Here is a 23,526-nt window from a genome sequence, read left to right as displayed (position 1 = left end):
ATCATCTTCAACCAAGGAATGTAATTTGCATTATTTTATAAATTCCTACAACACATTATAAAGAATTTCATAGTAAAGTCAAATATAAACTGAATGGTAGCTCACTTTAAAGTTCCAAGTACTTTGTTCGACCAAGTTTCAACAAAGTACACATAAACCATAACAGAACACCCAAAAGTAAATTCAAGAATATCACATAATAGAACAAATTTCTAATTAACTTGATCATGAGATAAACATATGAACATGAAAAATTAAAGAATACCAAGAAGAGAATTTCACATGTAAACAAGTAAAAGTAGTAGTTAATGTACCACAAAGTTTAACAGGTGCTTATCGTCTCCTTTCCATTTTCTTGGAGGTGTCAACATTGAACTTAAGAAATTGGGATGGGCTTAACCTATTAGAAACATAGGCAGAGGATAAATACATAAACCACAGGCAATTATAAAGTAAAAATTAATCATAGGGCACTTTCATATGTATATCAAGTTTTGGTAAATGTTTAAAATATTTGAGAAAGCCTCCTGAGAAAAGTGTATCACAAAGAAAATACAGAATTCCAATTGGGCTGTAACTCATGTCTCAACAAATTGCATAATACCAATTGGGCAAGCTGATATTCATACTTGTTGCCTTTGTTAGTTGCAGAAGCATTTCTAGAAATAAGGCATTAATGTAACAAAACTATGTAACATGGAGTAATAAAAGTATATTTAAACAAAATTAAATTAAATATTTTGAACATGAATAACATCATGTCAAAGTGTAGTGGGAAAGTCTGTCAAAAACAATTAGTAGGAGAGCAAGTGAGATAACTATTAATTGTGAAGGACTTACATACACTTACATACTCAAAAAACTAAGAGGAATCTAGTTTCTAAAAATTATTAATGTAGTGATAATTTTAACAATATTATACACCTTAAATGTTATAAAATGATAAGAAAAGATAATAGGGTGAAAAACTAGCATTCAATTCCATATTCTAAAAGAAAATGGATGAAGATGTATATTATATAGCCAACTTCCCAAAGAAAGAACATCACTGGTATGCGAAATAGAATCAGTCCCATAATCACCAAATATATATAGTAACATCATACCCTTAAAAGGCCATTTCAACAAAGAAAATGTTCAAAACAGTTTGAAATCTCGTAGTAAAAGACAAAAAAATCAGCAATAACCACTCAACAACATTTCAATATATATGATGTCAAATATAATTATCCTTTCCATTTAAAAAAAATTATATTGTATCTTAAATTAATTCAAAGTTATAAGAAAAAATAAAGTATAAATTAATTCAAAAATATAAAATTATTATAAGAATATTCATTCAATAAATATATAATCAAATTTTACATGGCATCAGAAAATGCGAATGAATATGCACAAATCCTTAAGTGTTTTAATATTAAACTAGAAAATCTCATGCATGACATTGTCAATGTGTTTAGGAAAGCAATATTCACATGCACACATAAGGGAATTATAGCCGAAACATAGCTGCTCATTATAAATCTGAGCTAATTGTTGAACAACTACTTTAGATGTTAGCAAAACCCAATAAATTATATAATGCTATACAAGTAATCAAATACTGACCTAAGGGAAGTTTAGATATTCACAATGACAGCCATCACTCAATAAGACTATAAATAAAAGAATGGATAGCTACTCTGTTAAATTTAAAACTCTCTCCATAGTTATGATCTCTGTCCGTCACATGTAACTTTTAATTCTAAGATTCAATGATAGACTTCTTAAATCAAATCAAGAAATGGATAAAAAAAATCAAATTTTCTACATTTTGATCGAAAATGCCAGTCTTAGAAATACACACAAAAAAATGTTCAAATCCAACGTTGAAACAAATTGGTGATATAAATCACTAGAACTATGAGATATAAATTAAAGTTTCTATAGAGAATAAAAGCATTGGATAACATATAGACTGAAGTAGTACAAGAAGAGTAGGAGTGTTAAACTCACTCACTTGCTCCAATAGCTAAAAGAAAAGCAACAGAATAGCAACTTACGATATGTATTAAATCAATACTAAAATAAATGAATAACTTACAAAAGGATATCAAACACATTCATAATAAATTTACTTGAAAGGAAGCTTAAGAACACTTCTTTCATCAAGTTCACTTTGAACAAACCCAGTGGAATTGTTGATGAGCTTTCGCCAAGTCATGGTCATTAACAAGTCAAATATCACCCAATAAAACCATAACAAATTTTGGAAAATACTCAGTTTTTTTATTCAACAAATCATAGATAAATATTATCCTAGATTTTTTAGCAAATAGCATCATTAAAAAAAGCCAAAGTTCTCATCAAGTAAAGGATTATTTTAAAAACAATGGCAGTAAGAAATCTTGATGAGCATAGTTGGAAATTCTTCTGCGCGGGAAATTCTCTCTCGGCATGTTGCTGGTGCCATGGCAAAGACGAGGGTTCAGGCGCAGGGGAAGACTCGAATATCTGCGAAGAAACATAAGAAAAGAGGTCCTACGTCTACGGTGGATGTCCAGAAGACAAAGTTGATGGCTGCTGTTCTTAGAATTGCGCATCTAGATGTTCCAGAAGAAATCAAGGTTCCTTCGGAATCTGTTTTTATTCACGATTCAGTAATTGGATTAGACGATGGAGAAGAAGAAGCTATGGAGGGTTGTTCTGCAGGTTATTCCCCTAAATCTTCCTTGAGGATTTTGCAACAACAAGAAGAAATCGGGAAGGATATTTCGAACTTTCTCATGGCTACTCAGAAATGTTCTAAGGAGATAGCTAGAGGTATGATACCTTCCCCGCCAATCTTATGTTCTGGAAATATTTCTCAAAATCTGAATATTAAATTTGATAACTCTGGATCTGAGGGTGAGCAAATTAGGAAGGGAGTTAGAATCAGTATGGAGGATATTGAGGATGAGGTTTCTTTTTGGAATTCCTCTATTGTATGCTATGTGTTGGGAGCAAATCCTCCAATTTCAGTGATGGATGGTTTTGCTCGTCGTATTTGGAAATCAAAGGGAATTGATAAAATTGGAACCATTTCTCATGGAGTCTTTATTATACGATTTCAATATGTTGAAGATAGAGATGCAGTGTTGAATGGAGGATATGTTTTCTTTGATAGGAAACCCCTTATTTTGAAGTCGTGGGATGCAATGACTGATTTCAAGAAGGAGGATGTTAGGGTGGTTCCAACTTGGACTCATTTGGATAATTTGGAGCTCAAATACTGGGGGGGAAAGATCTCTATTCAAGATCATTGGATAGGTGGGGAAGCCATTAATGGTTGATCAAGTGACAAAATATAGAGAGAAATTGAACTTCCCTCGTGTTCTAGTTGAACTCTCTTTGGCACAAGAATTTCCTGATGTTATCTCCTTTGTGAATGAGTTGGATCAGGAGATATCAGTTGTTGTCTCTTATGAGTGGAAGCCAGTGTTTTGTGGAACTTGTAAGGGCTTGGGGCATCTGTCAAAAGAATGTAAAAAGCAAAGTTCTCAGAGGAAGGAATGGGTGGTTAAAGTAGTTGATTCAAGTCAAGATTTGGGATCCAAACAGAAACAAGGTCCTGATGGAGAAGGTTTTTTGACAGTTACCAAAGGGTGGAAACCGAAAGAAAAAGGAAAAGGTAGCCTTGGGAGCACTGTTATTGCTAATACTTTTCAACCTTTATGAGCTTAAACAGAGGAGACTTTGAAGGATGCACCTGAACAAGATAATACAGGGGGAAAGGGAGAGCCTCCTAATCCTAATGGATAAAATTTTGAGTTGGAATGTCAAGGGGATCAATAGCCAAAATAAAAAGCATGAGGTTAAGAATTTGATCTCAACTCAGAAGGTTGGTTTAATTGGTCTCCTTGAAACTCGGGTTAAGACTCATAGGTTGGGAGTCTTATATAATAGTATGTTCTCTGGTTGGTGTTTTACATCGAACAATACGTGGCGTGAGGGAGGGCGCATTGTGATAAGTTGGAATCCTTTGATGTTCAAGGTGAATATCCTTAAGTGCACTAATCAATTGATTCACTTGTTTGCCTGTGCTGTTAATAATAAGGAGCAGTTTTATACTACATTTGTTTATGATTTTAATGATGAAAATGGTAGAACCAGTTTATGGAGGGATTTACATGAGTTAATGGTAGTTCAGCCTTGGTTAGTTTTGGGTGATTTTAATGATATTTTGGCAAAGGAAGATAAAATTGGCAAGCAGGTTAAGCACAGTAAATCTCAGATGTTTCAGCAATGTATTGCAACTTGTCAATTGGAGGATGTCAAATTTAGAGGAAATTATTATACTTGGACTAATAAGCAGCACAGAGATGATAGGATTTATTCCAAAATTGATAGAGTCATGCCTAATCAATCTTGGCTAAATCATTTTACAACTGCTGAAGTGAGTTTTCTTAATGCGGGGTTATTTGATCATTCCCCTGCCTTACTCTCGGTTTATCTTGATTATACTAGTGGCAAAAAACCATTCAAATATTTTTGAATGTGGAATTTTTATCCAAATTTTCATGATCAGATTTGTATGGATTGGAGTAGGCTTATTAGTGGAACTAAGATGTACATAGTTGTTCAGAAACTTCGAAGACTTAAGGGCCTTTTGAAAGAGATTAATAAGGGTGGTTTTAATGATATTCATGCAGCTGATCTGAATGCCTCTAGAGTTTTAACAGACTACCAGGAGCGATTATTGAGAGATCCTCTTAATGCTGATGTGATTAAGTTGGAAGGGGATGCCAGAGAAAAGTATGCTGAAGTCCACAAGTCTTACTGCTCCTTTTTGCATCAAAAAGCTAAAGTTCACTGGCTTAAAGAAGGGGATGAAAATAAAGCATTTTTTCATGCTAGCATTCGAGATAGAAGAAGTCAAAATAGAATTTATTCCATCACAACTGATTCTAGTGAGTGGATTGATCAGCCAGAAATGGTAGCAGATGTTTTTATCAGTTATTATAAGAAGTTGTTGGGTAGCTGCATGACAGATAGGAAGAGGGTCATTACAAGATTAGTTACTCAAGGTCCCATTCTTTCTAGAGAGAAATCTGAGCTATTGTTGATACCTTTCACTAGAGAGGATATTAAGTGTGCTCTTTTTGATATTCCTGGCAACAAAGCGCTTGGTCCTGATGGGTTCAACAACTATTTTTTTTCAAGATCATTGGGATATTGTTGGGAATTAAGTGAGTGATGCAATTCTATCTTTTTTGCATTCGGGTCAGATTTTGAAAGAGATTAATGCCACTGATTTAACCCTTATTCCGAAATGCAAGTGCCCTACTAGTGTCATTGACTATCGTCCAATTGCTTGTTGTAATGTGCTTTACAAGACTGCCATTAAGCTTATTTGCACTAGATTACGGTCTATCTTATCTGAGATAATTGCTCAAAATCAAGGAGGGTTTGTTAATGGGAGATCTATTGCTCACAATATCATGATTTACTAGGATCTTGTTCGGCATTATGGGAGGAAATCTGGTAAAGCTAAATGTCTCATCAAATTGGATTTGCGGAAAGCATATGATACTCTTGAATGGGATTTTATTGAAGAAATGCTTGAAGCCTTTAATTTCCCTTCCAAGTTCATTTATCTTGTAATGCAGTGTGTGAGAACTCCTAGATTCTCTCTCATGTTTAATGGATCTTTGCATGGTTTTTTTGAGTCTAAACGAGGGTTAAGGTAGGGAGATCCTATGTCTCCGCTCCTTTTTGTTCCGAGCATGGAATATTTAACTAGGATCATGCAAATGATTGGTCAGAAAGATGACTTCAAGTTTCATGAGCATTGTGAGAGACTTCAGCTTAATCACCTTATTTTTGCGGATGATGTTCTGCTCTTCTGTTGAGGTGAGTACAAATCCATCTATTATATGTTACAAGGTCTTAAGCTGTTTTTTTATTCTTCTGGTCTCATTCCGAATGATTCAAAGTCTGCCATCTACTGTTGTGGTATGAATGACTATGAGATTCAGCAAGTCTTGGATGCTTCGGGGTTCTGTAGGAGTTTCTTGCTTTTTAAATATCTGGGAATGCCCATATGTTCCAAGCGAATATTAGTGAAGGAATGTGATATTTTAATAGATAAAATGACTGCTCGAATTAGGTGCTGGAGTTCTAGAAATATTTCATTTGCTGGGTGTGTGACCTTAATCAATTCTGTTCTGCTGTCGATTCACTCTTACTGGAATCAGCTTATGATTTTCCCTAAGAAAGTCTTGGCTAAAATCTCAGCCATTTGCAGAGCTTTTCTCTGGAAAGGTTAAGTTATTTCTATGGGTTCTGGTAGCATTGCCTAGGACCATGTTTGCAAACCAAAAAAAAGCAAGAGGGCTTGGTTTCAAGGATTGTTATGTCTGGAATATTGCTACTATTGGCAAGTATATTTGGGCTGTTGCAGAAAAGAAAGACAACTTATGGGTTAAGTGGGTGCATGATGTTTATATCAGAGACAAGGATTGGTGGGATTATGTTGCCCCTGTTCAGAGTAGTTGGTATTGGAAAAAAATTGTTAAAGTCAAAGATCAGTTTAAAAATTTGAGATCTTTACAGCAGATAAGCACTACTGGGTACCAAATTAGAAAGGTTTATCAATTACTTTATCCTATAACTGAGCATGTTCATTGGTGCAAGGAGGTGTGGGGGAGATTAAATATCCCCAAGCATAGCTTTATTCTTTGGCTTGCTGTTCAGAATCGGTTAAAGACTAAAGAGAGGCTTCAGAGATTCAATATTATTAGTAACTCAAATTGCTTGCTCTGTAATAGTCATACTGAAACTGCTGTCCATTTGTCTTTTGGTTGTAACATAAGTATGATTTGTCTTAGGCAGGTTCAACATTGGCTGGGCTGGAATGCAAATGCATCTTCTCTGGTGGATGTATTGCGTTGGATTGAGAGAGCTAAAATTAGTAAGTTCAGGAAGCTCATGTACTCTGCTGCAGTTGCATCCGTGACTTATCAGATTTGGAGAGGGCGTAATGAGGTTTTGTGGTTGAATAAAAAATTTCATACTGATGTAGTTGTACAGTTGGTTCAAGATAATGTAAAAAATAGAGTCTATTATAGAAGGCCTAAGAAAGTGAGTCACAAAGATTTAGATTGGTTTGAGGGTTTATAATGGGTTTGTTGTACAGGTTGGTTCAAGGCCTTGATTAAGGTGCTTTAATTTGTATATGTTTGTTGGAGTAATGAATTCTTACTGATTTACCAAAAAGAAAAAAACAATGGCAGTAAGACTCACCTCAACCATCGTGTAATGGATGTGACCTCAATGCCAAATGATATAGACTAGGCATCGAAATAACTTAAACGCAATATACAAACTTACAAATATATAAATAAATTTATTATATGATATTCAATTGAAATTTGAAAATATATAAGAGAATGGGCTGTCTCAAAAATGATTCCTATGTATGGGTCAATAATACAAATATCTTTGACATAATTTAAAAAACTAACCTATTATATATATGCATATTCAGTTTTTTAATAATTAAAAAATATCTTACTTAACTATAACCACATATTTAGGAAACAACAATCAGTAATTATAAAATGTAAATTTAGATTAAATTTTTCATAACCGTGTAAAGTGGGAAATATAATAAAAATTAATTATAAAAAACAATTTAATATTTTAAATTTTTTATTTCATAAAATATACATATCTCTATATAAGTATAATCAAGCACAAATATAGGAAATAAAAGTATTAATTAAAAAACTTACAAAAAACTAGTTTGAAATTTAAATTTTAGTTTTTCAAGGAGGATACTATCTAAGAAAATTAATATATATAGTAAGTATCTCTTTTTTTTTTCACTAGTTCATCGACATTTTGTTGAGGTATGTATGCCATATACTGATTAAATATCATGGCTATATTGGTTAGATTGTTTAATGAAATTTTTTTCTGTAGGTGCTTCAACTGGGTGTAAGGAGAAGGTACTGACAAACAGGTTTTTATTCTCTCTACCATATTTCACTAAAACAATATGCATTGAAATTAACTTGGAAATAAAAACATTGATCATAGACATATACATCTCTTTTTTCTTATGAATGTTGTTATACTTTCATGAAATTCATTAGGTGTTTTCTGACATTTTGATCACACAAATCAAACACTCTTTGATGGAAATCTATAATCAAAGAAAAAAAATACAAAGAACAAGTAACTAGTTCTTAAATCTGTCCGTGCAGAGCTTATATGTTTATAAATATATATATAATAAAATGTCAATTATTACTGCAATATAGAGACACTTCTATGGGTTTCTTAATTCTCTATGATTAGAACAGATCAGAAAAAAAAAATTAGAACCAAATCCAAGCCTACCCAAGAACAGAACAAGAAAAAAAAACCAAATTCATACCCAAGTATTGACTTAGTTCTCTATGATTAGAACAGATTAGAAAAAAAAAATTAAAACCAAATTCAAGCCTACCCAAGAACAAATACAAGAAAAAAAAACCAAATTCATACCCAAGTATTGACTAGCACTAGTGCTAGATAATTCATTGACTGCCATCACCTGTGGTTAAAATGCAGACAAAATATCATTTGAATTCAAAACTCTCAAGACTTGCTCTTAGCAAGCTTTTTAAGCATGGATTTTTCTGGTGATCCTACAGAAGGAGGGTAGGAAAAGAATTTAGAAACTTTATCAGGTAATTGATTTTAAGAGATAAAGTTATGCATTTGTCGATGATGAATCATGTTCATTAGTTTCAGTGTATACTTCAGAAATAGATGATATATACCAGCAAGCAAGCAAAATATACCATTTCCCAAGTCAAATGTCTAAAGATTTTACCGTGGGAATTGTTACAATAACAAATTCTGTTGAATCAGTGTCCTGAAAAAGCTCCCGCACTTTGATCATCCTCTCCCTTAGTCGCTCCAGTTTGTCAGTCTGCATCATAGATAACCTCAGATAGTCGATAAACTCGTGTAAAAGAAAACATAACGGCAGCTAGAACGACAACCGGCTTACCGCATCCTGCTTGGGCTGTTCTTGGCCGAAAACAGATTTGATGGCTGAGGTGGCTGAAGCAATCTTTTGTTTAAGCTGTAATAGACCATATGAAAATAAAGGATTAAAGTTAGTGAAATTTCAAGATGTTCTTTTGCATTGGTAAAACAAAAGAACCTTTGTAAAAGGTCCAGAGCAAAAGACAATGAGAAAAGGGGGAAATATATAATATCATGAAGAAAAATAAACAAGAGAGGCAGAGAGAAGTGGACATTCAAACCCTCAATAGCTTGCCTATTGATCGATCTAAGAAATCTGGCAAGGGCAGAAGTCGCAACGTGTGACCCTATTTAAAACAAGCCATCAAATTAAGAAGATGAAAGTTCAAGCAACAAAGACAGTTCGTGATAAAATACTCACAGTAGGCGCAGTATCTAAGCTAGCTATGTAGAGACACTTCTATGGCTTTCTTAGTTCTCTATGATTAGAATAGATCAGAAAAAAAAAATTAAAACCAAATTCAAGCCTACCCAAGAACAGAACAAGAAAAAAAAAACCAAGCTTTACCTGTGTACTGGTTCGTGAGGACATTGCTGGACCCAATCTTCCCATCTTGCGAACCTCCACCACCACCTTTCTTGGAATCACTACCTTTCGGCTAGATGATTCTGAGTTCCTTCGGTTAGAAGTTGGTATGTGAACTTTGAATAAGAGAGACAGAGAGAGCTAGAGTGAGAGGGAGACAGGAATACGAGAGAGGGGGGAAGAATAATGGGGTCTGGGGTTTGATTTCAACTGAGAGATAGAGAGATTAGAGTGAGAGAGAGCTAGGGATTTGAGAGTGTATAGGGGAATATGAAGAAGAAAATGAAATGGGGCTTTTCTTTTTAGCTTTATTGGGTATGGAAGCTGTGCGAAAGGGTGAGAGAGAGAGGGATTACGGAGAAGAAAGAAGGTGAGAGAGAGAGGGATTACGGAGAAGAAAGAAACTTAGAATCAGAGACAAAGAGAGCTAGAGTGAGAGGGAGACAGGAATACGAGAGAGAGAGAGGGGAAGAATAATGGGTTCTAGGGTTTGATTTCAACTGAGAGTTAGAGAGATTAGAGTGAGATGGAGCTAGGGATTTGTGAGTGAGATAGAGCTAGGGATATGAAGAAGAAAATGAAATGGGCTTTTCGGATGAGGTGTATTGGCTGAAGCCCTTTATTTTAATTTAGAAATAAAATTAAAACGAAAAATAAAATACTTAGAGAAAGGAAAATGACCACTTACTAATTTAATATTAATTTAATAAAATTACTTATTTGCCTAGATAACATAACACACTTTATATTCCATTGATAGAAATACCCCATTTGAATTCATAAAATTTCAAAGTTAATTATGTGGTGGTACATTTTTTCGATAGTGGAATGAGCTTCTTTATTATTAATTTTTCTAAAAAAGTATTTTATATTGTGTACAAACTTTATCAACTTTACTATTGTGAGACATTCTATTAATTTTTCCTTTCTTTTTGAAATTGTTTTTAATTAAAGTTGGAATTTAAGAAATCTTCTAGTGTTTGTAAAAAAAAATTGCAATGAAATTACCCAATATTTTTTTATTATTTTAAGTATTCAAGATTTTTTTTCGTTGAAACCACTCATGCATCCAAAAACTGAGATAGTAGTCACTCATTCTGGAATTGAGATAGATTTAATACTTATTGACTGATTTTTTTGTCAATTACAAATAAACCAATAAAGCATAAAAAAAAAATCAAACACGTACGGGATTTAGGTTATTAATTAGTCCTAGTGCACAAGTTAATTGTATTGAGAAATAAGAACTTGCAAAAATTAAGTTCTTTAGAGATTTATTAGGTCGCATTTTTGCATGCACTAAACAAGTGATACTCTAACCTTATTTATAGGCAGTTGAGAGGATTAAGCTCATTAGTGTCTGATTAGAATAAAATTCCGTTAATGGGTTTAAGCTTATTATTTTGGTTTTAGTATCATTGAACCTTATAATTCTATATATTTAATTATTTTAAATTTGAATTTATAGTAGGATTTTCTAAAGTTTTTTTGGTTTTTTTATTTTTATTTTACTTTAGTAATCAAATTTGTTTCATGAATAATAATTTTAGTATTTATTCCTTAAAAAAGAAAATTTTAAAATTTTTGTTAAATGATTTTTAATTTTTTTATTAGATTTTAAATAAATTTTTAATATTTGAATGAATTTTTTAAATAAAAAAATAAAAAATAATGGCATGTACCAATTAAAAACTTACACATATGTGTCTATTTGGCACTTAAATTAAACACATTTATATAAAAAAAAAATGCATGTAATAGAGTAGGATAAGAAACACTTATACTAATATCCTAACCTATACGTGCATCGAATACATGTTTTTTGTACCATAACTCTATCATACCCTATAACTACAATTCACGGGCTAATTAAGTATTTTATTTTTCTCAATGTAGTATAATCCATCGTCTACTTGTTTGAAAGATAATAGAGAAATGATGGATAAAAGTTGGATTTTCCAAAAGAATATATTATTAGTGGAGTATTTTGATGGATTTAAGAGTTTTATTAAGTTATCAACTTTGCATTTAAATGGTGAAAATAAGATTTGATGTCCATGTGTTTCATGTATGAACTTATATTGTCATGACTTAGAGACAATTGAGCGTCATATATTGTAAAATGATTTTATACCAAATATCTTATGTGGGAGTTTCACGGGGAAGATATCACAGAAGTAAACGAAGATCAAGAAGAAGTAGAATCAAACAGTGAAGAAGACATACCATATGACAGTGATGATGATGAAGACAATGACGATATGAGACCAGCATTAGAAGATTTAGCTAGTCAATATCATAGGAAGAGTGATTTTGTGAACCTTGGAGATTCAAATGAGCACAATGATGAAAGGAATACATTGCCTGACTTATTGCAGAAGTAGAAAATGAGTTATACTTTGGATGTACAATGTTCTCAATCTTAACATTTATTGTTAATCTAATGCACATTAAAGTGATGTGTGGTTGGAGTAACAAATCATTTGATTTGTTGCTCGACTTACTTTCGAAAGCATTTCCCAAAGACAATAAAATTCCACGATCTTATTATGACACTAAGAAAATGTTGTGTGATCTTGGTTTAGGGTACGAAACTATTCATGTATGTGAGTATGATTGTGCTTTATTTTGGAAAGAGAATAAAAATACTGAAAAATGTCCTATATGTGGTCATGAACGATACAAATTCCAAGGAACTAAAGGCAAGAAAATCCCACACAAAAAGATGCAATATTTTCCTATAACTCCACGACTATAGAGACTTTTTATGTCACGCCATACATCATCTGATATGAGGTGGCATAAGGAAGAACGTGTTGATACAGAAGGTGTACTTAGACACCCGGCAGATGCAGAGGTTTGGAAGGATTTTGATAGACAATATCCAGATTTTGCAAAAGAATCTAGAAATAAAAGGCTTGGATTTGCAATAGATGGGTTCAATCCATTCGGTGATTTATCAAACTCGTACAGTATGTGGCCAGTGTTACTAATGCCATATAACATGCCGCCATGGAGATGCATGAAACGAGAATTCTTAATGATGGCATTATTGATTCCGGGACGTCGTGCTCCAGGAAAAGACATAGATGTCTATTTACAACCTCTGATCGATGAGCTGAAAGAACTATGGGAAAATGGTATACGTACTTTTGATATTATTGATAAAGAATATTTTACAATTGTGGACGATCCATGATTTTCCAGCATATGGTATTGTATCTGGGTATAGCACTCAAGGTTATAAAGCTTGTCCTGTTTGTGAAGATGACACATCTTCATTTCGAATAAGAGGAAAAACATGTTTCATGGGTCATCGTCGATATTTGTTTCCGAACCACCAATGGCGCAATGATATGGAGTATGATGGTACAATCGAACGACGTTCACCTCCAAGAATTTTAACAGGAGATGAAATCTTAGATAAATAAAAAGGTGTATGGAAATGTAGGGCAGGTAAAAATGATAAGATCATTAAGGATGATAAGCAACAAATGAAGGATGCATGTTATGAAAATAACACGAACTGGAGGCGAAAAAGTATTTTTTGGGAGTTAGAATATTGGCCTAAATTAAAACTAAGACATAATTTGGATGTGATGCATATTGAGAAAAATATATGTGATAGTGTAGTTGGTACAATATTTAGTATTGATGGGAAGTCTAAAGATACTGAAAAGGAAAGACTTGATTTACAAGATTTAAATATTCGTAAGCAGCTACACATGAAAAAGAAGTGGAACAAATGGTTCAAACTAGTAGCATGTTATACATTATCAGCGAAGGAACGACAAGAATTTTGTACGTTCATAAAGTCCGTAAAATTTCCTGATGGATATGCTGCAAATATTTCTCGGAATGTTAACATGAAAGATGGAAAGTTATTTGGGTTGAAAAGTCATAATTGTCATATTTTATTACAGAGGTTGTTACCTATTGGTTTAAGGCCATATTTGAAAAAGAATGTATGGATGCTATTGCTGAGTTATCGTTATTCTTCAAAAAGCTATGTGTGAGGACATTATATGTGAAAGACTTGGATGAATTGGAAAAGGGCGTTGTACTCACGCTGTGTAAATTAGAAAGTATCTTTCCTCCTACCTTCTTTGATGTGATGAATCATCTTATGGTTCACTTGCCATTAGAAGCTAAGTTAGGTGGTCCAGTAAAATGCGATGGATGTATTCAATCGAAAGGTAACAAAATCTATAACTTAAGTTTAAAAAATTAAATAATCATTGAATACATTTCTTTATTACTATATATTGAAAACATAATTAATTTAAGGGAATTAGGTCATTTGAAAAAATATGTGAAAAACAAAGCTCGACCTGAAGGTTCTATTGCAGAAGGATACATTATTACTGAGGCACTAAACTTTTGTTCAATGTATCTTCGTGGAATGGAAACACGCTTTAATCGTCCTGAGCGCAATCCTGATTACCTTGGAATTATAAAACAATCGACACTGTCAATATTCAACATGCCTACAAGACCATTTGGAAGACAATCATCCATCACACTAATTCAAGATCAATGAACCCAAGTTCAATGGTACATTTTGAATAATTGTCCTGAGTTGGAACCATATTTAACGTAAGTTTATAATTTTATTTTTTAAATTCTAACAACATTTAGGTTTTAGCATAAAAATAATCTTTCATAGTACTTATTGTGAACATAGAGAACATAGATTATTCTTACAATCTCAAGGAATTCTGGATATCAATCAAGTGCAAAAAAATGAATTTTCAACATGGTTTGAAAATAAAGTAAGTTTAAATATCATTGTTTGATATTCTAAATTTTTTATTTGTCTTGATCTTACATTTATAATTTTATCTGCCATAACAGATAAAAAAAATGAATGAAACAATATCTGATAAAGCACAGGAAGATTTGTATGCAATTGCAATGCAACCAAGTTTTTTGGCTTATACATATGCTGGTTGTACGGTTAATGGAGTTCGATACCATACAAAAAGTCGAGATGAAAGACTTTTAACTAAAAACTACGGTGTTCATGTTGAAGCAGAATATGATGGAAATATATGTGATTTTTATGGTGTCATCAATGAAATTTGGGAAGTACATTAGCTCTATTTGAATAAAGTTATATTGTTCAAATGCTCTTAGTACAATACCAATGGAAGTGATAGAATGTACTCTGAATATAACTTTACTAGTATCAACATCAACTCAGTTTGGTTTGAAGATGAACCATTTGTTCTTGCCAATCAAGTAAGTTTGGTTTTTTATTTGGATGACATTAAAAAAAGTAAAGATAATAAAGATTGGAAAGTGGTACAAAAAGTAAATCATCGTCACATCTGGGATATACCATCAAAGCCAATGGATGGTGAAGTTGATGATGAAGATCCAACTATCAACAGTTCTGAAGCATATCAAGAAGAATCTTCGAATGACATTGGTGTGAATTTTGATTCAACGACAAATGATACTAATCTTATTCGGGATGATATTGAAGATATAGAATGTGATCATCATCAATTGTTCAATGAACTTCAAATAAATCATAATGATCAAGTTCAAAGTGATATAAACAGTGACGATACCGATGAAGAAACTTTACTCGATGATTATGAAGATATAACTGTGAGTGATGTAGAGTCCAAAAAACTTTACTTAGCTAAGTTAGATAGTAGTATAATAGTAATAATAGCATTATCTTTATGACTGTGGATTTTTTGTTCAGACCGGGATTTATTTGGACACTCATAGTAGTACTTGTAGATTTTCTAAGTTTAACCTATAGTTTAGGAATATTAATTTTAACCTAAGGTTTGATTAATATGACTGATATTGAGGATAATATTTATTATACTATAAGGTTTAGATAAGAACCAATAAGATAATAGCACATGTCATGTATAGGTTTATTAATGATTAAGTATTTTGAGGATTAAATGTATTAAGGTTAAAATTTGAATACCCTAAGGTCAGTCAGCACCTTTGAAAACGTTAGAGAGCTTAGTCAAAGCTGTTTACTCAATTCAAATTAAGCTAAAAATGTGTAATTTCATGTTTAAATATTCAGCGTATGCCGATATATCGCAGCTATAGGGGGCGATATATCGCAGTACGTAGATACGGAAAACACGAAACGTTGCATGATTGCCTCGGGCATAATGGCCTAGGCGGTATATCGCCTATAGGGGGCGATATATCGCCTCCTTCAGTGTGTTTTTGAAAGTTTTCAAAAACGTTCTCATTCAAATCCCTAACCTCTTGATAAGTCCAACACCTTTCTGAACGAGTCTTCAGCCTCTGCTGAACGATAATTCAAATTATTTTCACTTAAAAAGCCATTATTTTTATTCAAGTTAAATGAAGATCTTTTCATTCCTAAACTCTATAAATAGGACCTAGTACCCAACCATTTATTCATCTATTACTCTAAGGTCAGAGGCTGCAAGTTGCTAGGTTAGTGTGAGAGTGTAAACACTTGGGTTGGGAATTATAAGCTTGATCACTATAAGCTTACCAAACACTTGGGAAGTAAGGTTCTATTCACATTTCGGTTCAAGGTTTAGATTGATCATAGAAGTACTCAAGGTATCCCAAACTCTAGTCCATTTCTATATTATATTCTTTAAAGTTCTCATAGTCTTCTACTCATTCTAACCTTATTCTTATTCTTGGTTAGGAAATCCAAGTTCTTAAGCACAAGGTTTTTGGTAAGTATATTTTGATAGTATAGTTCCTTCTTCACTTTCATCCCTTTTCATCAATATACTCATCATATTATAAATGGTTTTTAGGAGTGTTCCAAGGTCCCAAATCAGTTCTCATATCCCGGTTATTATGGTAAGGAAAATAGGATAGGATTTAGGTGTTATATGATTTTTATATGTTATCTTATGAATATGTGTTATGAAAAATGCTATGTTAAGTATGTTTGTAGACTTGGGCATATGACCTATACAACTAACAAGCCCCAAATAGATTATGGGCATATAACTTGCTTAGCTAGCAAGACCCCACTAATCTAATGGGCATATGACTTGTTTATTTTATGGGACCCCAAGTAATAATGGCCATTATAGTATGTATGTGACATAAGTCTTATAGTATGTTTTTATGTTGCATTATGAATTTTTATGTATATGGCTATATGTTAGATTTTCCTTGCTGGGCATTAGGCTCATTCCTTTTATGTTTATATGTGCAGGAAATTAGCTATAGTGGTGGGAAAGGTTCGTGGATGCTTGGGGAATGTGTATTGAGGCGGAATGGATTCAAGGAGTCAAGAGTTTCGATTTTCGAGGATGAAGTCTTTATTTATGGTTTATGTGTATTTTTCCGCACCTATTTATGTAATCTCTTTTTATTACAATTAAGTATGTTTTTCCTTTTTAAAACAATGGGATCCCATATCCTACTTTGAGTTTTATGTAAGTTTAACATTTCTTTTTTACAAGTTTTAATAAAGTTATGATCTTTTCACTTGTAAGTTCTATTAAGGATTACGGTCTATGTGTAGTTTTCATTAATGGTCCATAGTCTAGAGTAGTTGGGTCATTACAAGTGATGAAATTGATTAAGTATAAAGTGTGTTATTATTTTTATTTTTTGTAAAGTTTTGAATATGCAAATTTATTATATGCTAATAAAAAATTTATATATTTTAGACTTTTAATCATGACAAATGAGAAGTCTCTCGATCCACCAATAACTACTAGAAGGGTGTTTGGCCGTAAGAGGACACATATTAACTCTTCATCATCTACACAGTCTCCTCCTCGTTTGCCATGTTCTTCCAATGATGATTCAATAACACCATTAAATGATGAAACACACAAGTCCTTAGAAGGTATAAATGGTTTATGTACAACTTATGATAATATGATAATATATACATTAAAAATTTATGAAAATAGTTATGATTATAAGTAATATAACAATTATTTGACAGAATCAAGGAATAGAACTCGTGGCCCTACTCGTGGGGATGGTGTTAGACGCTTATTAAAGGATGATGCAAGTAAGTTAAAGATTTCCTATAAAAAAAGGTGAACTTCGAGTTCATGGGACGCATGCCACTGCATTTGCGAACATTGTTGGTGTAAATGTACGCCATCATGCTCCACTTCAGTATAGTGGATGGGCTAAAGTTCCTCCAGAAGATAAGAAAGTCGTATATGCTCGTATCATGGTATGTTTATGTTACCATACTTATTTTATAATATTTTTTGCATGACAATTTATTTTTTGAAATTCTTTTTGCAGGATGTATTCGAGATGGATTTTAAAAAAGATCCATATCTTGAAACTATTTGCAATCACTATTGTTCAAAGCGCTATAAAGATTATCGTAATAATTGTCACAGAGAGTACAAGAATATCATCAAAGAAGGTAAGAATCCATTAGAAAATCGGCCTGTGAAATTGGTGCTAAGAGATGAAGATTGGCAATGGATGTGCAATAAATGTTTCTCTAACGAATAATGCAAGGTATCCTACATTTCTTCAATTATTTGTACACATTTCATAATTTTTAATTCTTAAAACTCACATGAAAAGTATTTTGTAAAAAAAGTCAATTGCAGGGTCAAAAAATAGATCAAGTGTTTCTTTTATGCATTCTGGTGGAACTAAGTCATTTATTCATTATTTACATGAGGAGGTAAACATATATTTGGCATAATATCATTGTAATTTTATTATATTTAATGTTATTAATTATTTAAATGCATTACAGAAATTAAAACAAATAATGGATAACAAAGTACAACAAGAAACAATGAAGTTTGGAGATATTGAAATGTTTCGAAAAACTCATTGTACAATTAAGAATGAGTGGACCCACAGAATAACCGAGGACAAATATGTATGTTCGAATTTTTAAAAATTATGAATTTTTACCTTCTAAATTTTGTAAAACTATTACACTATTATTTTGTTGTTATTGTAGAAGGAAATGGTAGAGTTACGAAAAGAGAAACTCATTCAATTTGAAGATGGATTGTTACTAGTAGTGGATGAGGCTGCTATATACAGGCAAGTTTTAGGCGAAGAAAAATATGGTTGGTTACGAGGTTTTGGTCCTATACCCAGAAAGAAGATGTCAACCCAGTTATCATCCAAACGTGAAGAGATTGAAGATGAACGTTTGAAGAAATTAGAGAAAATCATTGAAGATCTTAAAAACGAACAAAATAACAACATTGCAAGAATTGTTCAAGAGAATATGGAGAAGTTCTACGAATCATAACAAAGTCGATTATTAGAACAAAGAGCATTAGAGTCACAAATCGCACCTCCTCCATCAATGGTTTCATTAAATTTTAAATCCAATATTACATATAATTTATGATGTTTTTTTCTAATCAATTATTAATTTTATATTTTGTTTTAGAATAAACAACATAGTCTTTCACCGGAACTGGAGCCATGCAAAGGAAAAGATCAACCTTCTTCTTCACAAACTCTCAGTACATCCTCCACAAGTTTAAAGGAAGTGCAAAAATCTCCAATCCAATTTGAGATGCCCAAGGATGCTCCAAAGAGTGTAAAAGTTGTATTACTAGCTGTTCGACTTTATGAACCTTCACACACATTTCGTATTGCCATGGACTCAGAAATTTTGGATAGTGATCAATACTTATTTATTTCAGCTGAAGATGTTATTCACCTTGGCACCATGACAGAGATTGGAGCTCCTTGTATAACATTTTGGATCAGGTAAAAAAGAAATACCTTTCACATAATTCTCATGCACAAAATAATATTATTTGTCTTACAAATTCAATTGTAATATTTAGGATCTTACATCAAAAGTTGGAAAAAGCAAATCAAGCACAATATTTTCGTTTCTTTCATCCAACTTTGGCTTTGGATTTGTGTCAAACACAAAATGCAATATCAATGGAAAATCGCTTGGAAGACACAAAAACAGGACAATTTTGGTTGCTTCCTATTCATATTGGGTAAGATTTATTTATTTATTTAACTAATTACATTATCAATATCTTAATTTATATACAATATCGTATTTTATGATCAGCAGATATCATTGGATGCTAGTAATAATTGATCCATTGCATGATACATGTTATTGGCTTGATCCAATTAGACTACCCCCACGAAACGAAATTAAAAGTCTAATGGCAATGTAAGTTAAATAGTGATATGGATTAGTCTTATTTAATTTTTACTTTAAATTTATTATTAAATATTTTATTTGTTTATTAGGGCTTTTGATTACTACAATACCTCCAAAAATAGGCAACCAAAAGAGATTACATGGAAATTTATAAAGGTAAGTTATAAAATAATATCACATAATATATATTACATTTGATAGTTACTTTAAAATATTACAATATAATATTGTATTGAAAATTTAAATTATCAATATCGTTTAATCTTGTCATTTACATTTTATGAATTTGTGCAGTGTCCTCAACAACCATCGAATATTGAGTGTGGATATTATGTAATGACATATATGCGTGACTTTTGCATGAATTCTAGACCTATCAATTGGTTAACTACTCATGTAAGATGTATATAAATACTATTGAAATAGAATATTTTGTTATTATATTATACAATTGACTAATATTCATTATTACTTACATTTATTTATTACAGTGCAAAGAGAAGATGAAAGATTACACAAAACAAAATATTGATCAAATTCAAGTGGAGTGGGCAAACGAATTCATAGAATTGGTTGACTAATTCCAATGAGCAATACTGTAGTTCCTTCTCCAATTTTCATTTTCAAAAGTTGTATCCAAAGAGTTTTGTGGTTCTAGTTTTTTATTTATTTTGAATAGTTTTATAGTCACTATGCTCTTTTTTCCCCCAAGAGGCTTTTTCCCATTGGATTTTCCATTTTGCATTTTTAAATGAGGCTTGCCATAGGTTCAATGCAATATTTTTGTTTTAGGAAAATTATATGCATCCCTATACATGGCTTATGTAGTTTGTTACTTTTATTTTCTTTCAAGTTTGTTATTGTACTCACTACAATAAAAATGCTATTTACCGGCGGAACAATTATCGGCGGAGATAGTCCGCCGGTAATAATACGATCTTTACCGGCGGAAAACGAATTCCGCCGGTATTAATCTTACTTTTATTTTTTAAATTTTTTTTAATTAATACCGGCGGGAAATTTATTATTATCGGCGGACAACCCGCCGGTAATAAGTAGAATTCATTACCGCGGCAAATTTACCGCCCAATTATTATTTTCATTATTACAGGTGGATTATTACCGGCGGGCTCCGCCGGTAATAATATTTCGATTATTACCGGTGGATTATTGCCGGCGGGTTCCGCCGGTAATAATAAATAAAATATAACCGTTATTGTGCTATTGCCGGCGGAGTTATTATTGTCGGCGGACCTCCGCCGGCAATAATAATCTATATATGCGGACCATCCATCTTCTTCGCGTCTGTTCGCCCAAGCCTCCCAAAAAAAAACCCAGACGATTTTCTTCTCTGCAGATTTTCTTTGACGAGCTTTTCTTCTTCCGCCTTCAGATTTGCAGCGCTTTTCTTCTCCGCAGATTTTCTTGGACGAGCTTTTCTTCTTCTGCCTTCAGATTTGCAGGTAACTTAATTTTCTCAATATATTTACAGTTTGTTGTGGTTTATGGAATTTGAAGTGGTATCTATATATGAATCCTTAAGCTTTATATTATTATAGTTCATTATTCAAGATACAGCCATAAACAATTGCATAGTATTTTTCATTTAGTCTTTACTGCATAATAACTCTCTTTTGATCAACCCAGAGCCAATTATTGGCTTCCTTATTGGCATGGTTAGGTGTTGGTAAATTTTGATGTGGCTTGTGGAAAAGACAACTTGATGCTCGGGGTTATTACCTATTTATAAGTTTAAATTTTTGGTGAAGATTTTTATGTTATTTTCTTTAGTTATATTAAATATTTGATTAAAATTTCAAATAAATAAAATTTAATTATTCCATTAATTTATATCTAATATATATATGTATATATTTCAGGGCTTCATTGGGAGTACTGCATCTTGCATCTTGCTATTGTTGTACTGCAGGTAATTAATTTTCTATTTCATACATTTTTATTTTGTTCATTTAGTTTTAAAGAATATTAAAATATTGTTAGATATTATTAATGGATAATTTTTTATTATTGTTAAATTGTTATTATATTGTTAGAATGTTGTAATGTATTTTTGTTATAGTTTAATTAAAATTATTTTAATATTGTGAAGTTTAGATTTTAATAAATTTGTTATTAATTATTAAAAAAATAGTTTAATGGTAGAGAAATAAAATATTAATAAACAATAAAATAAATTTTAAATTAAAGAAAAAAGTTATTTTAATAACTTAGATAGTAATTGATATGAGAATAATAAAAATTAAATAATTAAAATTTTATTTATTAAAAAGTAAGTATTAAATAATATATATAAATAATTATTAAGTAATTATATAAAAGAGTAATTATAGGATTAATTAAATAAAAATAATTTCAATTAATTACATATTAATTATTAAGTTTTTAGAATAGTTATAATTAAATATGTTAAATAACTAAATAAATAATTTATTAATTAATTAAGTAATTAATTTATTATTAATTAATAATTAATTAAATAATTAGGAAAGATTTGAATTAATAATATGATAAATAAATAATTAAGTATGAATATTAAATAAATAAATAATTAAGTATGAATTAAATAATTAATTTTTTAGTAAAGGAATAATTAGATAATGGATAATTAATTAATTAAATAATTAAATAAATAAATAATTAATTAAGTATAAATTAAATAATTAGTAAACATTAGATAATAATAATTTATTTAAATAAAGGAAAAATTAGATAATAATTAACTAATTAATTAAATAATAAGTAAACATTTTAATTAATAATATGATTAATAAATTGATAAATTAATAAATAAATAAATAATGAAGTATTAATTAAATAATTATTTTTTTAGTAAAGGAAAAATTAGATAATAGATAACTATTTAAATAAATAAATAATTAAATAATTAGTAAACATTAGATAATAATAATTTATTTAAATAAAGGAAAAATTAGATAATAATTAACTAATTAATTAAATAATAAGTAAACATTTAAATTAATAATATGATTAATAATTAAATAAATAAATAAACAATTAAGTATTGATTAAATAATTAGTAAAAATTAGATAATAATAATTTATTTAAATAAAGGAAAAATTAGATAATAATTAACTAATTAATTAAATAATAAGTAAACATTTAAATTAATAATATGATTAATAAATTGATAAATAAATAAATAATGAAGTATTAATTAAATAATTATTTTTTTAGTAAAGGAAAAATTAGATAATAGATAACTAATTAAATAAATAAATAAATAAATAATTAGTAAACATTAGATAATAATAATTTATTTAAATAAAGGAAAAATTAGATAATAATTAACTAATTAATTAAATAATAAGTAAACATTTAAATTAATAATATGATTAATAATTAAATAAATAAATAAACAATTAAGTATTAATTAAATAATTAATTTTTTAGTAAAGGAAAAATTAGATGATAGATAACTAATTAATTATTTACTAATTAATTAAATAAATAAATAATTTTAGGATAAAATAACATAAAATATTATGATAAAACATAAAATAGCATAAAATCATTAAATGTGTTATAATATAATATAAAATTATTAAATGTTTTATAATATAATATAACAATTATATTATAAAAGTGTTATACCCAGATTTCGAGCCATGGTAAATATGACCTCGAAAGTTGGATTCGCAACAAATGGTATCGTAAGGATTCAAGTATGCTCCAGGGTTGTATATCGAGCCTGCAAAGTACGATATATGACTTCGAATATATGAGCTCGAAATGGTCTCGATCTCGAAAGGTAGCTCCGAGAACACACTCATC

The 23,526-nt window shown here is 30.8% G+C and overlaps 1 protein-coding gene across 2 annotated transcripts; it reads right to left on the bottom strand.

The window, feature by feature from the left end:
* Positions 1-318: 318 nt before the first annotated feature.
* Positions 319-10,047, bottom strand: LOC133789426 (ATPase GET3B-like). 2 transcript variants are annotated; one of them, XM_062227270.1, is made up of 4 exons: positions 9,569-10,047; positions 9,023-9,097; positions 8,843-8,941; positions 319-400 (listed from the first exon to the last, which is right to left on the bottom strand). In XM_062227270.1, exons 1-4 carry the CDS (start codon positions 9,611-9,613, stop codon positions 377-379), a joined length of 243 nt encoding a protein of 80 aa, XP_062083254.1. In that variant the 5' UTR covers positions 9,614-10,047; the 3' UTR covers positions 319-376. The 2 variants fall into 2 exon arrangements, with proteins under 2 accessions (XP_062083254.1, XP_062083253.1); XM_062227269.1 differs by lacking the exon at positions 319-400 and adding an exon at positions 8,567-8,654.
* Positions 10,048-23,526: the final 13,479 nt, after the last annotated feature.

The sequence above is a fragment of the Humulus lupulus genome, chromosome 7 (assembly GCF_963169125.1).
Source record: "Humulus lupulus chromosome 7, drHumLupu1.1, whole genome shotgun sequence".
NCBI lineage: Eukaryota > Viridiplantae > Streptophyta > Magnoliopsida > Rosales > Cannabaceae > Humulus > Humulus lupulus.
This window is presented reverse-complemented; position numbering and strand designations above follow the sequence as displayed.

What these genes read in the sequence shown, in the direction of transcription:
- LOC133789426 (XM_062227269.1), bottom strand. Translation starts at nt 9,613, where the DNA reads ATGGGAAGATTGGGTCCAGCAATGTCCTCACGAACCAGTACACAG. An exon ending in AACAGCCCAAGCAGGATGCG is followed by an intron (nt 8,942 to 9,022) that starts GTAAGCCGGTTG and finishes TCTATGATGCAG; the next exon opens with ACTGACAAACTGGAGCGACT. An exon ending in TTATTGTAACAATTCCCACG is followed by an intron (nt 8,655 to 8,842) that starts GTAAAATCTTTA and finishes CTCCTTCTGTAG; the next exon opens with GATCACCAGAAAAATCCATG.